Genomic DNA, 10,953 nt, shown 5'->3' on the forward strand with positions numbered 1-10,953 from the left:
ATAAGGAAGTGTCAGCAGCGGCAGTTAGCCAAGGTCGGCAACATCGGGAAACATTGTCACAACCATCACCATCATCATCATCATCGTCACCATCATCATCATCAAAGAACAACACCATCACTACTAACTACCCCCCTGGCCTGAGTTCAGAAGGGAAATGGCGGTGGGAATGAATGAGTGCTTGTATCTGTCGCTCTTTGCAGGGGGAAATCTGAGCCGGGACTTTCACTATTTTAAAAAAGAGCAGTTTTGGCCTTAACGCTGAGACCATACCAGCAGATTACAGAAAATGTTAATACAGACTGTAGGATTGTAAAAAAGGATCATGAGGGTCTTATCAACATGAAAACTTTGACAGTTTACGAAGGCAGAACAGTCGTTGCTGGCTCTTTTTGCAAAGCATCTCTGTGTTGGAGTTAAAATTCAACTTATTGTCAATCAAGCTGCCGAGGTACTTGTATGTTTCTACAACTTCTACCACCGGCCCCTTGATGGTAGTGCTCTGAGGAGCAGAGGGCTCGCGCCTAAAATCAATCGGCATGTCCTTCGTTCTTCCTCTGCCACATTTAGTTGCAGGAATGCCCTATCACACCACTGCACAAAATCATCTACAACAGGACCATGATCATTTTCATCGGGGTGGAGGAGACTGACAATAGCAGAGTCATCTGCAAATTTTAAAATGTGTGTTGTCATGCTGGCGGAGTGGAGGAGTGAAAGGACACACCCGAGGGACCCGGGGATGATGACATCTCCTCAGACAAGCTTTACTCTCTGAGTTCTGTCAGTTAAAAAGTCAAGAATCCAGCCCACTATGTTAAAATCAAGGTCAAAATTTTCTAAGAGCTTGTCTACTAAAATGTGGGGTTGAATTGTATTAAAAGCGGATGAAAAGTCAACAAATAAAATCCTAGCATGCGTTTTACTACCTTCCAGGTGTTTGAATAACAGGTTTAGCAGAGCGGCCCTACAGCAAACTGTAGCGGGTCAAGAAGATTCTCTGTTTTTGTAAGGAGCTTTTTTCAGCAGTTTTTCAAAACACTTCATGACTAACGAGGTCAGGGCAACTGGCCTGAAGTCATTTAGTACTTTGGGGTGATTGTGTTTGGCCACTGGGATAACTGTAGACTGTTTCCAAATTTTCGGCACTCTGCTGATTGAGGGACAGCTGGAAAATGTAATGAAAAATGAGACCTAGTTGCTCTGCACAGGAGATGAGCAGGCGGCTGCCTATATTGTCAGGCCCGGGGCTTTTCCTAGCTCTAGAGTGTTTAAACGTATTGACCACAGCACGTACATCAAAAGGGGTCGGACCACTGTCAGATAGGTTGGTTTTCTGCTCTAGAATGACATTCCTGTGTCAAACCTCAGGTAAAACTTATTGAACTCTTGTGCAAGCTGTTTGTCACATGGGAAACCCTCCCAGTGTTCCCACACCTTCTTAAACATCAAATTCAAGGACTTTTCAAGGACTTTCCAGGCCCAATTCCCTCAAATTCAAGGACCCAACACGGCATAGTTTGAGACACGGATCAAGGTTAATTACTGTTACAACACTGAGAATTTTTATGAGAACTAGCAGCTTTACAGAAGCTCACAGACAACAATTAAAAAGAGAGGCTTGAATGTGTGAACACTTCTCAACAACTTCTCTAAATTCAAGCACTTTCAATGACCCATGTCTATTTATGTCTATTTTTAAAAACTTTCAAGGCCTTGTTTTTTTTCTCTCAAATTCACAAACTTTCAAGGATTTCAAGGACCCGTGGGGACCTTGCCCTCCAGAACAACCTTAGAGTTATTTTTGCTCCTTGTGCCAACAACATACCGTCCCAGGCAGAACCTAAACTGTTGTTCCCAATCTCCCTCTTTATCTTTTTCTTTGTAACTCTGCTTTGCTCTCCTTATTTCAAATTTCACTTCCCTTTTCAGCCTGTTTAATTCTGAGAGGTTTCCCTCCTGAAATGCACGCCTCTTTCTGTTCAACAACACCTTAAGTGATTTTGTCACCCATGGCTTACTATTTGGGTACACCTTCACAACCTTTCAGGGATTACATTGTCCACACAGTAGGAAACGTAACAGCTGACTCCTTAAACACAGCCCAGTCTGTACAGTCTTAACAGCCCTGTAGGCTCAGCATGGAGTCGTCAGTCCAGTTTGATGAGGGGTTTTCCCTCCTCAGGGCAGTGCGATACGTCGGGATGAGCTGGAGGCAGTTGTGGTCCGCCCCCCCCAGCGGGGCAGGGGGAGAGCTTTGTACGCCCCTGTGACCGAACCGTAACACAGGTCCAGCGTCTTGTTGCGTCTGGTCGGGCATGTAACGTATTGATGAAAGTCTCTCAAAGTCTTTTTCAAAGAACAGTGATTAAATGGCGGCGATCTTAAACCCAAGGCTTCAAAATGGCCCTTCAGAAGACAATGGGTAAGGTCACACTCACTATGTCCAATTTTTTTTTTTTTCAAAATTTCTTTCGGGCGGCCATCTTGTTCCCACCTGAATGCTCTGAAGCGGGAAGCAGGAAACTCCAAGTGTGAAGTTTCCCAGTTCCCAGCTGTCTTGAACGCAGCATGAGACAGACAGTAACATCTCCATGCTGATTTTACGGTGGAATTGTCGTTGATGTTTAATCCAACGAAGTCTCCAGCGCAGGTGAAAAATGTTAATAACAATCTATTCTAGTCAGTAAACTTCCGCATAAAGGTCTAATATTTTTCACAATTAACCAACGGACGCTTTGAAACAGACAGAGCTTCTGCTGGTTAACTTTGATCTTTTCTGTCTCGTGTCTGGTCGCTAACTTCACTCCAGACTTCAGTTTTCATGCTTTACCTGCTGCCTGAACAGATTCACACCGACGGAAGGACTTCAGCTCCTCCGTTTCCCTGCAGAATAACGAACAGCATCAAGTTTCCAGCAGCAGCGTCAAGCTACCCACGAAACTAACACTCACACTTCCGGTCGTAAGATTCAAAATAAAAGCCGACAGTCTTCTCAATTTTTGGGGCTTGAATTACATCCATACATTTTTTTTTTTAATTAATGAGATTTTTTAATCCCGTTTTCCAATCGTTCTGTTCTTAAAATGGGTGAAATGATGTGAGGAGAAATTATGTGACAAAGTATATTTTAACACGTTACTGAATTTTTAAAAACTATTTCCCCACATAATCAATAAAGTTTTATCTGTCCAACATTCAAATATTACTCATGCACACAGCAGCTAATTTATGCAAGAGCCCTCATGAATATTCATAACTGATGTGAGACATCAGTCAAAATACAACAGCTGCTGAACAAAACAATATAAATAAGTGTTGTGTCGTTTCACTATGTGATTAAACTAGTAGTTAATCCACATTTTGAAGGAGCTTGGTTGTAGGTCAACAAATTCAAATATATGGATATTGTTTTTATTACTTTATTACCTGTTTTTTGTCATTTTGAGGTGAAGTTGACCAAAAAAATATGATTTAAAAGAAAAGAGCTCCACCTACAGAAACTCAAACTGCATCAACAGAAAATCCAAGCTCCGCCCACTGTTTGATTGACAGGTGATCTGTGGGAAGAAAGAGGCTGAGCAACAAAGATGGAGACAAAAGAAAAAAAAAAGAAAAACCAAGAATCTCACAGAGTATTTTAGGATCCACTTTTTTTATTGTGACAAAGCATCTAAAGAAAATAGATTTTCCCACCTGAACCAAAACAGGATAGGTGTTGAAGCAAAACTAAAAATCAAGTCATTTTTGCGGTTTGGACGTCTCTTCAGTCCGTCGCTCGTCCCTCCTCCTATTGGGCGGCGCTGCAGCGGCGGTGGAAGCGTTTGCGGTGCTGCCGCAGCGGCCCCAGGTGGCTGAAGGTGCGTTTGCAGACCGGACAGGAATAAAGCCTCTCTCCTTTGTGGAGCAGCGAGTGTCTGGCGAGCTGCGACCTGCGGCTCAGACCTTTACGTACGGGGGCGGGGCAGGAGGGAGGGAGGAGGGAGGGGCCGCGGGGTCTCCGGGGGGGAAGCGATGGGCGGGCCGATCGGCGGCGGCGCGGCGCTGCGGACGAGCGGGAGGTTGTCGAGAAGCGTTCATCACCAGCAAGACTTTCCTGCCGGCGATGCTCATGACCAGGATCTTGTTGCCGCCACTCGGCTGCGAGAACCGAGGGGCGTTTATGTTCTCCGGAGCGGCGTCCGGGGGCAGGAGGGTGGGAGGGGCGTTTTGTAGAGGCAGGAAGGCGTTTGATTTGCCTGGAGTTCTGTTTGGGGGCGTGGACCTGGTGACCGGAGGCGGAGACAGCGAGCCGCTCGTTCTCCTGCGCGCTGCGTCTGACGGCGAGCCGGGGGTTTGTTGGGGCAGAAAAGCACAGCGGTGGGCAGCGGTCCCGGTCAGCGCCTGAGGGGTCGACGGCTGAGGTGGCGAGCGACTCGTGCTCCCTTCTTCGCCGCCGTCCAGCCGCTGTACGCCGGTGTTTTGGCTCCTCTGAAGATTCCCTGCCGTTGTTCGGCTCTGCGGCGCCGCCCGCTGGCTCGGCTGAGCTCGATCCGTCTCGGCCTGCTCAGCGGCCTCACCGTGGGCGGCGCTCATCACCAGAAACACCTTCCTCCCGCCTTCTCTGTTGAGGACGAGAATCTTCTTCTTGCTGCATGCGTCCGGCGGCGCGGGGCGGGCCGGCCGGCGAGCGTTCGGGCTCGGTTCGCCTCTTCGGTAGCCTGTTGTTGCGTCAGACGGTCCAGAGAGGGTCGGATCCTGCAGCGGGTCGGCGGCGGGACGAGCCGCGTCCCGGGTGGGTTTATCCTGAGGCAGCGAGCCGATTGGCCGTTCCGGTGAAGTGCGTTTGTTTTGGGGAACAGAGACGGTCTGCTGGGATGAATGCGGCTCTGGATCGGCGGTCTGTAGAGTCGTGCGCAGCAGGAGCGGGTCGGTCCGTCCTGGATCCGGCCTGCCGTCTGTCCTCTGTGAGCCGCAGTGCTGCAGCAGAGCGCCGCCGCCTGGTCCATCTGATCTGACTCCAACACACTGCCACATCCCACCAGACCAACCTGACAGACAGACAGGCAGACAGACAGACAGACAGACAGACAGACAGACAGACAGACAGACAGGCAGGCTTTTAGAGAGAGAGACAGGGAGCAAGTATGTTTAGGAGATTGTTGTATTTCAAGTTTGGTTCCTGTCATTTGAATTTTAATTTGTTGACTTTGCTTTGGCAATACGTACTTTTGTATTTCATGCCAATAAAGCTCCTTGAATTGAATTGAACGAGAGAGAGAGAGAGACAGAGACAGAGAGAGAGAGAGAGAGAGAGAGAGAGACTTTTTTGTAGTTATATATTTATTTATACTATGTAGTTATATTTCACCTATGACCATTGTTATTTTGTAATTTGTAATTTTGTTTTTATCTTATATTATGGTCGTTGCTGGTGGTCTTCATGCCTCTCTGTAGTTTCCACAGACAGGTGTGTGTAGTGAGGAAAGTGAGCAGACAGGTGTGTGTAGTGAGGAAAGTGAGCAGACAGGTGTGTGTAGTGAGGAAAGTGTGCAGACAGGTGTGTGTAGTGAGGAAAGTGAGCAGACAGGTGTGTGTAGTGAGGAAAGTGTGCAGACAGGTGTGTGTAGTGAGGAAAGTGAGCAGACAGGTGTGTGTAGTGAGGAAAGTGAGCAGACAGGTGTGTGTAGTGAGGAAAGTGAGCAGACAGGTGTGTGTAGTGAGGAAAGTGAGCAGACAGGTCTGTGAGACAGCAGCAGTGCAGCAGGCTGGCTGTCTCTCTCTCACCTGGCTGTCTCTCTCTCACCTGGCTGTCTCTCTCTCACCTGCCTGTCTCTCTCTCACCTGGCTGTCTCTCTCTCACCTGGCTGTCTCTCTCTCACCTGGCTGTCTCTCTCTCACCTGGCTGTCTCTCTCTCACCTGGCTGTCTCTCTCTCACCTGCCTGTCTCTCTCTCACCTGGCTGGTTCAGCAGGTCGACCTGGACAGCAGCGTCTCTCCTCTCTGCTGCCTCGCTCTGACAGCCCACCTCCCTCCTCTCCTCCCTCCTCTCCTCCCTCCCTCTCTCCTCTGGACTCTCCCACTGGCAGCCCACCTCCCTCCTCCTCTCCTCCTCCTCCTCCTCTTCGTCTCCTCTCCTCTCTCCTCTCTCCCAGACCTGGAGACACACAGGACAGCAGCAGACATTAGACTAGACCAGTGATTATCAACCTTTTTCATATCAAGGACTCTGCTTTAGTCCACATCAGGGCCACAGACCCCCATCTGATGAGATTTTGTCTCTCGGACCAAAATCTTTTATTATTTTTTATTATCTTTTATTGTCAGATGATTTTGTCCAGAACTCCCTGACTGTCTGTGTTGCAGGAAGAGAGATAACAGAGAAACTGATCAGAACATCTTTCTTCTACATTCTCTAACTGTGTTCACTTCTTGTAAATGAAATAATGCTGAAGTTTAACAATTCATCAGTTTGCTGGAGACCCCCTGGAGCCCCCTCAAGGACCCCTGGTGGTCCCCTGGACCCCATGTTGAGAACCACTGGACTAGACTGTATTTTTGCACTCAAGTGTCGCCGTAGCTTGCTTGCAATGTGAGATTGTACACAACACAAACCAAAGAATACTGCCAGTGGAAAAAAACTAAACAAAAAGGGCAGACATCGCTCCGATTGAGTTTTGGTAGAATTCACAAGTACAGCGTGACTCACAGAAATGTGAAAACTCAGAGACGAGTGAAATCCATCTTTCATGTTTTCATATTCCATTTCCACGGACCGTCCCGTCTAGAAACGGGATCCTTACCGTTTTCTGGAACGTGCACACGAGCCGGCAGACGATGTAATAGACAGGAAGAAAACCACAGAAGAAGACGACCGTTCACACAGAGTCAAGCCTGTCTATGGCTTCATTCACAATTAGGCTTGGGCGATATACAAAACTTAATATCGCAATGATGTTCCACCAAAATATCGCCATATATTATATTATCGTGCTGGAGGGGTCGGCCGTGCTTGCAAATTTCAAGCAATAAAGCTTAAAATAAACTTTTCGTCAACACAAAATGTGGTTGAGACCGCACTTTACTCCAAAATAAAAGCTGGATCCACATTAGCTCTGGTTCCTGTTCACCTGCAGCTGCAAGTCTGGCCGCTCCATCGCAGATCAGCTGATCAGACCTGGAAGAGACAGAAGACCGTGATGAAGGACGAGACACTGCAGACACCTCATCTGGTCCAAGTTACGGAATATTAGTCAATCAAGTCATGTTTAATTATATCGCCCTTCATCACAAGTATTACATACAAACTGACTGTAGCCTACATGAGTCCTTTATGAACACTGACAACATTAGAATTACAGACTTTTGTGATTTGGAAATCGGTTGGAGCGAGGGTCCAGGTTTTACTTCACACTGAACATATTCATTGGTTTTCAAAGTGTCAAATCTGTCCTAATTTACACCTAACAAGTGGATAATAAGCAATCTTACCCTCGCGGAGAGCTTCTGTCCAACTCGGCCTCAACAGAGACACATTATTGTTGTGACTTAGCTAGATGATGATGTCTGTGACGAGGCTTATTTAGATCTGGATCTGTTAGCTGCTTCTCCTGCTGGAGTGAAAACATATAAACACAGAACATGAAAATCACACGTGAAGTACAGAAAAGTACAAGACAAGAATACATTAAACTAAAACAAAAAACAGAATAACACCTCGGGTGCACACACACACACACACACACACACACACACACACACACCACTACGAAACCAAACCCCTTCATTTTATCCCTGAAATGTCCTTAATTTCTCATTACATAAACATTAATTATCCATTAAAAATAACAGCTTTAATAAAGTAAGGTTAGTACCATGGGTTTATAAGGGGTTTATTCATGGGTTGATTCACAGAGACTCTAGAAATAAAGGGATTTTTCATGCCTTTTGTGCAGGTTATTAAGTTATTAATGAGTTATTAATGGAAAGTTCCTCTCTCCCTTTAAATTAAATTAGAAAGTAAGCAGTCAAACATTAAGGGCAGTTTAAGGAGGTTTTGATGGGATCCCCTCCATTAATAAGTCCCTTAACTCATTTTAAGGGGATTTTGCATGAATTAAGGTAAATGTAAGGTTATTTGAAGGGATTACTGGTTCGTCATTACAGCAGCATTAGTGAGAGACAGTCTGTATTTTCACTTTCTATATTCTGCTGTATTTACTGAACCAGGCTGAAGGAAACTAGCGGCAGAATAAACAGTTAACCCGCATTTCTGATATAAATCTGTTCATATGTTCATCAGTCAGCGGTTTAAACGAGTGTAAGTTTTAAAAGGATTTGGTGCAGATTAATACTTTTCTGAAGTCTAACAGGTTTCTGCTGATACTGGTGGTATTAAAACTCACTATCTGTTGACTGCAGCTCACTGTACTTTTATTTTGTTTTCCGCTGACTCACCTCACTGACAGCAGCTTGATCACATCCACAGCTGTAAACCGCAATATAACGCGACATAAACTCATAAATTAAAGAAATTCCACTTGTTACTGCGGCAAAAGTTACTTTTATGGCGAAAACGCAGAATCTCGCCGCAACCCGGAACCTAAATATGGAAAAGCAAATGAAACTTCCGGTTGAGACTTTCAAAATAAAGGCCCCGATAACGAACCTGTACAAAGTAGCCTACAAAAGTATCAAAATGAAAACTAAAGATGTCTTTAAGGAGGAATCTATCAATTTAAGGACGAATTCTATTTTCTAAATGAAAATATGTTTTACACAGTATGTATTCAAAGCCATATGACTTAAGATTATTTTGTTGCATTTCTATTTTATTAAACAGCAAGGAGAGAGATGATATGGAACAAACTTCTTCCACAGGCGGGTCACTGGGGGGAAAAACACATTAAATTATAAATGGAAGGATTACAGTGTTAAATTATAATAATAATAATATAATAATAATAATAATAAGATAGACAGTAAACAAAAACATTTGACTTTCTACATTTAGATTCCACCAAAGCCTCTGAACAGAGTTTTGATAAGCTGAAGGTTATTTTTCACATCCATAGCAGCACCTCTCTGCTCATCAGTGATGTTTTGTCTCCATCTAGTGGTGGCAGTGTGTTGGCTCCACATGATTCTCGTGCGTTGATATTGATACACTTAGGAGAGTTGTGAACGATGTAATGTCTACCAAATACCACTAGAGGGCCGCCTACACTCATGACAGTGAACAAGAGTGTCTCTCATTCAATGAGAACCGTGTGTAGATTAGAAGAACCAAGTGCATTTATTCTCGTCCATCGCTCGTCGACCTATATAACACTACATTACCAAAGCTCAGTCAGAGACACTTACGTCAAAGGAGATTGGACCATTGGTTCTACAGTTGCATTTGGTGGAAAAGGCTCTGCTCTTGAGGGTCAGGGTCCCCAATGGATCCAAGCAGCATGCGAGAGATTCTGCGGGGAGCGCAATAACTATGAATGAATTAATAAAAAACAACACAAAAGTGACATAGGAAATATTAGACTCCCAGGTCATGTGGATCTCATGCTGTACATATGCCAGAGACTTTGAATTTTTTTCTAATCTGCATACGCTCTAGCTCTATATGTCAGAGAAACATTTTATCAGTTGAACGGTGAGCAAAACAAATCAATATAAAAGGTGATGAGGTTTCCTCCACTCCAACCCCTATGGATCATTTGCATATGGTGAAAGCGATTCATGAAAGCACACTGCAGCTCAAAAAATACCACCAGCTCTAGTCAGAATTATGATTCCAGTTATGACACAAGACTTTCAGAAGGAAGGAAGGAACAGAACAGACTGTGAGCTGGAAGGAAAGGAAGAGAAGAAAGAGGTGAAAGACTCACTGAGATGAAGCTGCAAGCAGAATAAACTGTTGTATTACTAAATTACACTGGAGGTTAATCAGGTGAATAGCTTACTTTTTATTTTATTTCTCTTTTTTATTTAGTCATTTATTCATGTTGTCATTTCATTTATTTATTTAATTATGTATTCTTTTTTCTTTCTCCCCATATAACCTATAGCAGATTTCTCTCAGCTCAATCCTTTTTCTTTTTTTTATCCTTTTAAAGTCAACCATTAATGGATCTTATTGATCAGTATACTTTCCACACCTCTTTTAGTTATAGTTAACTGAAGGTAAAGAAAAAAATTGCTTAATGTTGCTTTGGGCAGAAAAAAAAACTGTAAACCATAAAGTGTAAACCATAAAGTTATTACTGAGCCATATTTAGAGTTTTGAAGACTAATATTTGGTTCAAAACACTGAGTGAAAACAGTGAAACTGGTCAGTGGGTCAGGAAACAGGCTGCAGCAGCAGAGTTTCTCCACTAGATGGCAGAAGAGCTTTATTCTTGTCAGGTTTACACTTGCAGCTCAGTTGGTTTGGAGACTTTCAGCTCAGTTTTTAGTTGAGGACTTGTGCCTTTGAAACATTTATATCTGTTTTTTTTATCTAGTTTCCTCACTTTGATTTAGTTATGACTGACACTAAAAGATAACCTTTGTTATGTTCATTCATTCATTCATTCAAACCTTTAAACTCGAAGAACCATTGAGGTTGCCCTCATTTACAATGATGTCGAGTTGTGAGTCAACTTCAAGGATACTAAAAGTATACAGATATAAACTTAAATGAACTATTCCAGTCCCATCAAGTATACTGGTAGCGTAGTTTGAGTTAACTTTAAATGTACTTACAAGTATACTTTTATAAACTAGAAAGTGCTCCAATTTAGTCCCAAAGAGAAACAAGTATACATATAAGTATATTTACAGTTCTCCAAATGTATATGTATACTTTTTATACTCAGGTAAACTTTAAAAAGTAAACTTAAAGTATACTACTTCACCCAGCCAGAACTACACCTGGTAAGTTAGTACCACCTCGTTTTCTTTAAAGTTTGTTAACTTTCTTAGTGTTGCAGATCTCTT

At 43.8% G+C, this 10,953-nt stretch overlaps 1 protein-coding gene across 1 annotated transcript; it reads right to left on the minus strand.

The window, feature by feature from the left end:
• Positions 1-3,636: 3,636 nt before the first annotated feature.
• On the minus strand, positions 3,637-6,028 carry LOC144543488 (uncharacterized). Its single transcript, XM_078291362.1, has 2 exons — positions 5,938-6,028; positions 3,637-5,030 (listed from the first exon to the last, which is right to left on the minus strand). The coding sequence occupies exon 2, from the start codon at positions 5,014-5,016 to the stop codon at positions 3,940-3,942; it is 1,077 nt and encodes a 358-aa protein (XP_078147488.1). The 5' UTR covers positions 5,017-5,030; positions 5,938-6,028; the 3' UTR covers positions 3,637-3,939.
• Between the last annotated feature and the right edge of the window lie 4,925 nt (positions 6,029-10,953).

The sequence above is a fragment of the Centroberyx gerrardi genome, chromosome 22 (assembly GCF_048128805.1).
Source record: "Centroberyx gerrardi isolate f3 chromosome 22, fCenGer3.hap1.cur.20231027, whole genome shotgun sequence".
In the NCBI taxonomy this organism is placed as follows: domain Eukaryota; kingdom Metazoa; phylum Chordata; class Actinopteri; order Beryciformes; family Berycidae; genus Centroberyx; species Centroberyx gerrardi.

What these genes read in the sequence shown, in the direction of transcription:
- LOC144543488 (XM_078291362.1), bottom strand. Translation starts at nt 5,016, where the DNA reads ATGTGGCAGTGTGTTGGAGTCAGATCAGATGGACCAGGCGGCGGCGCT.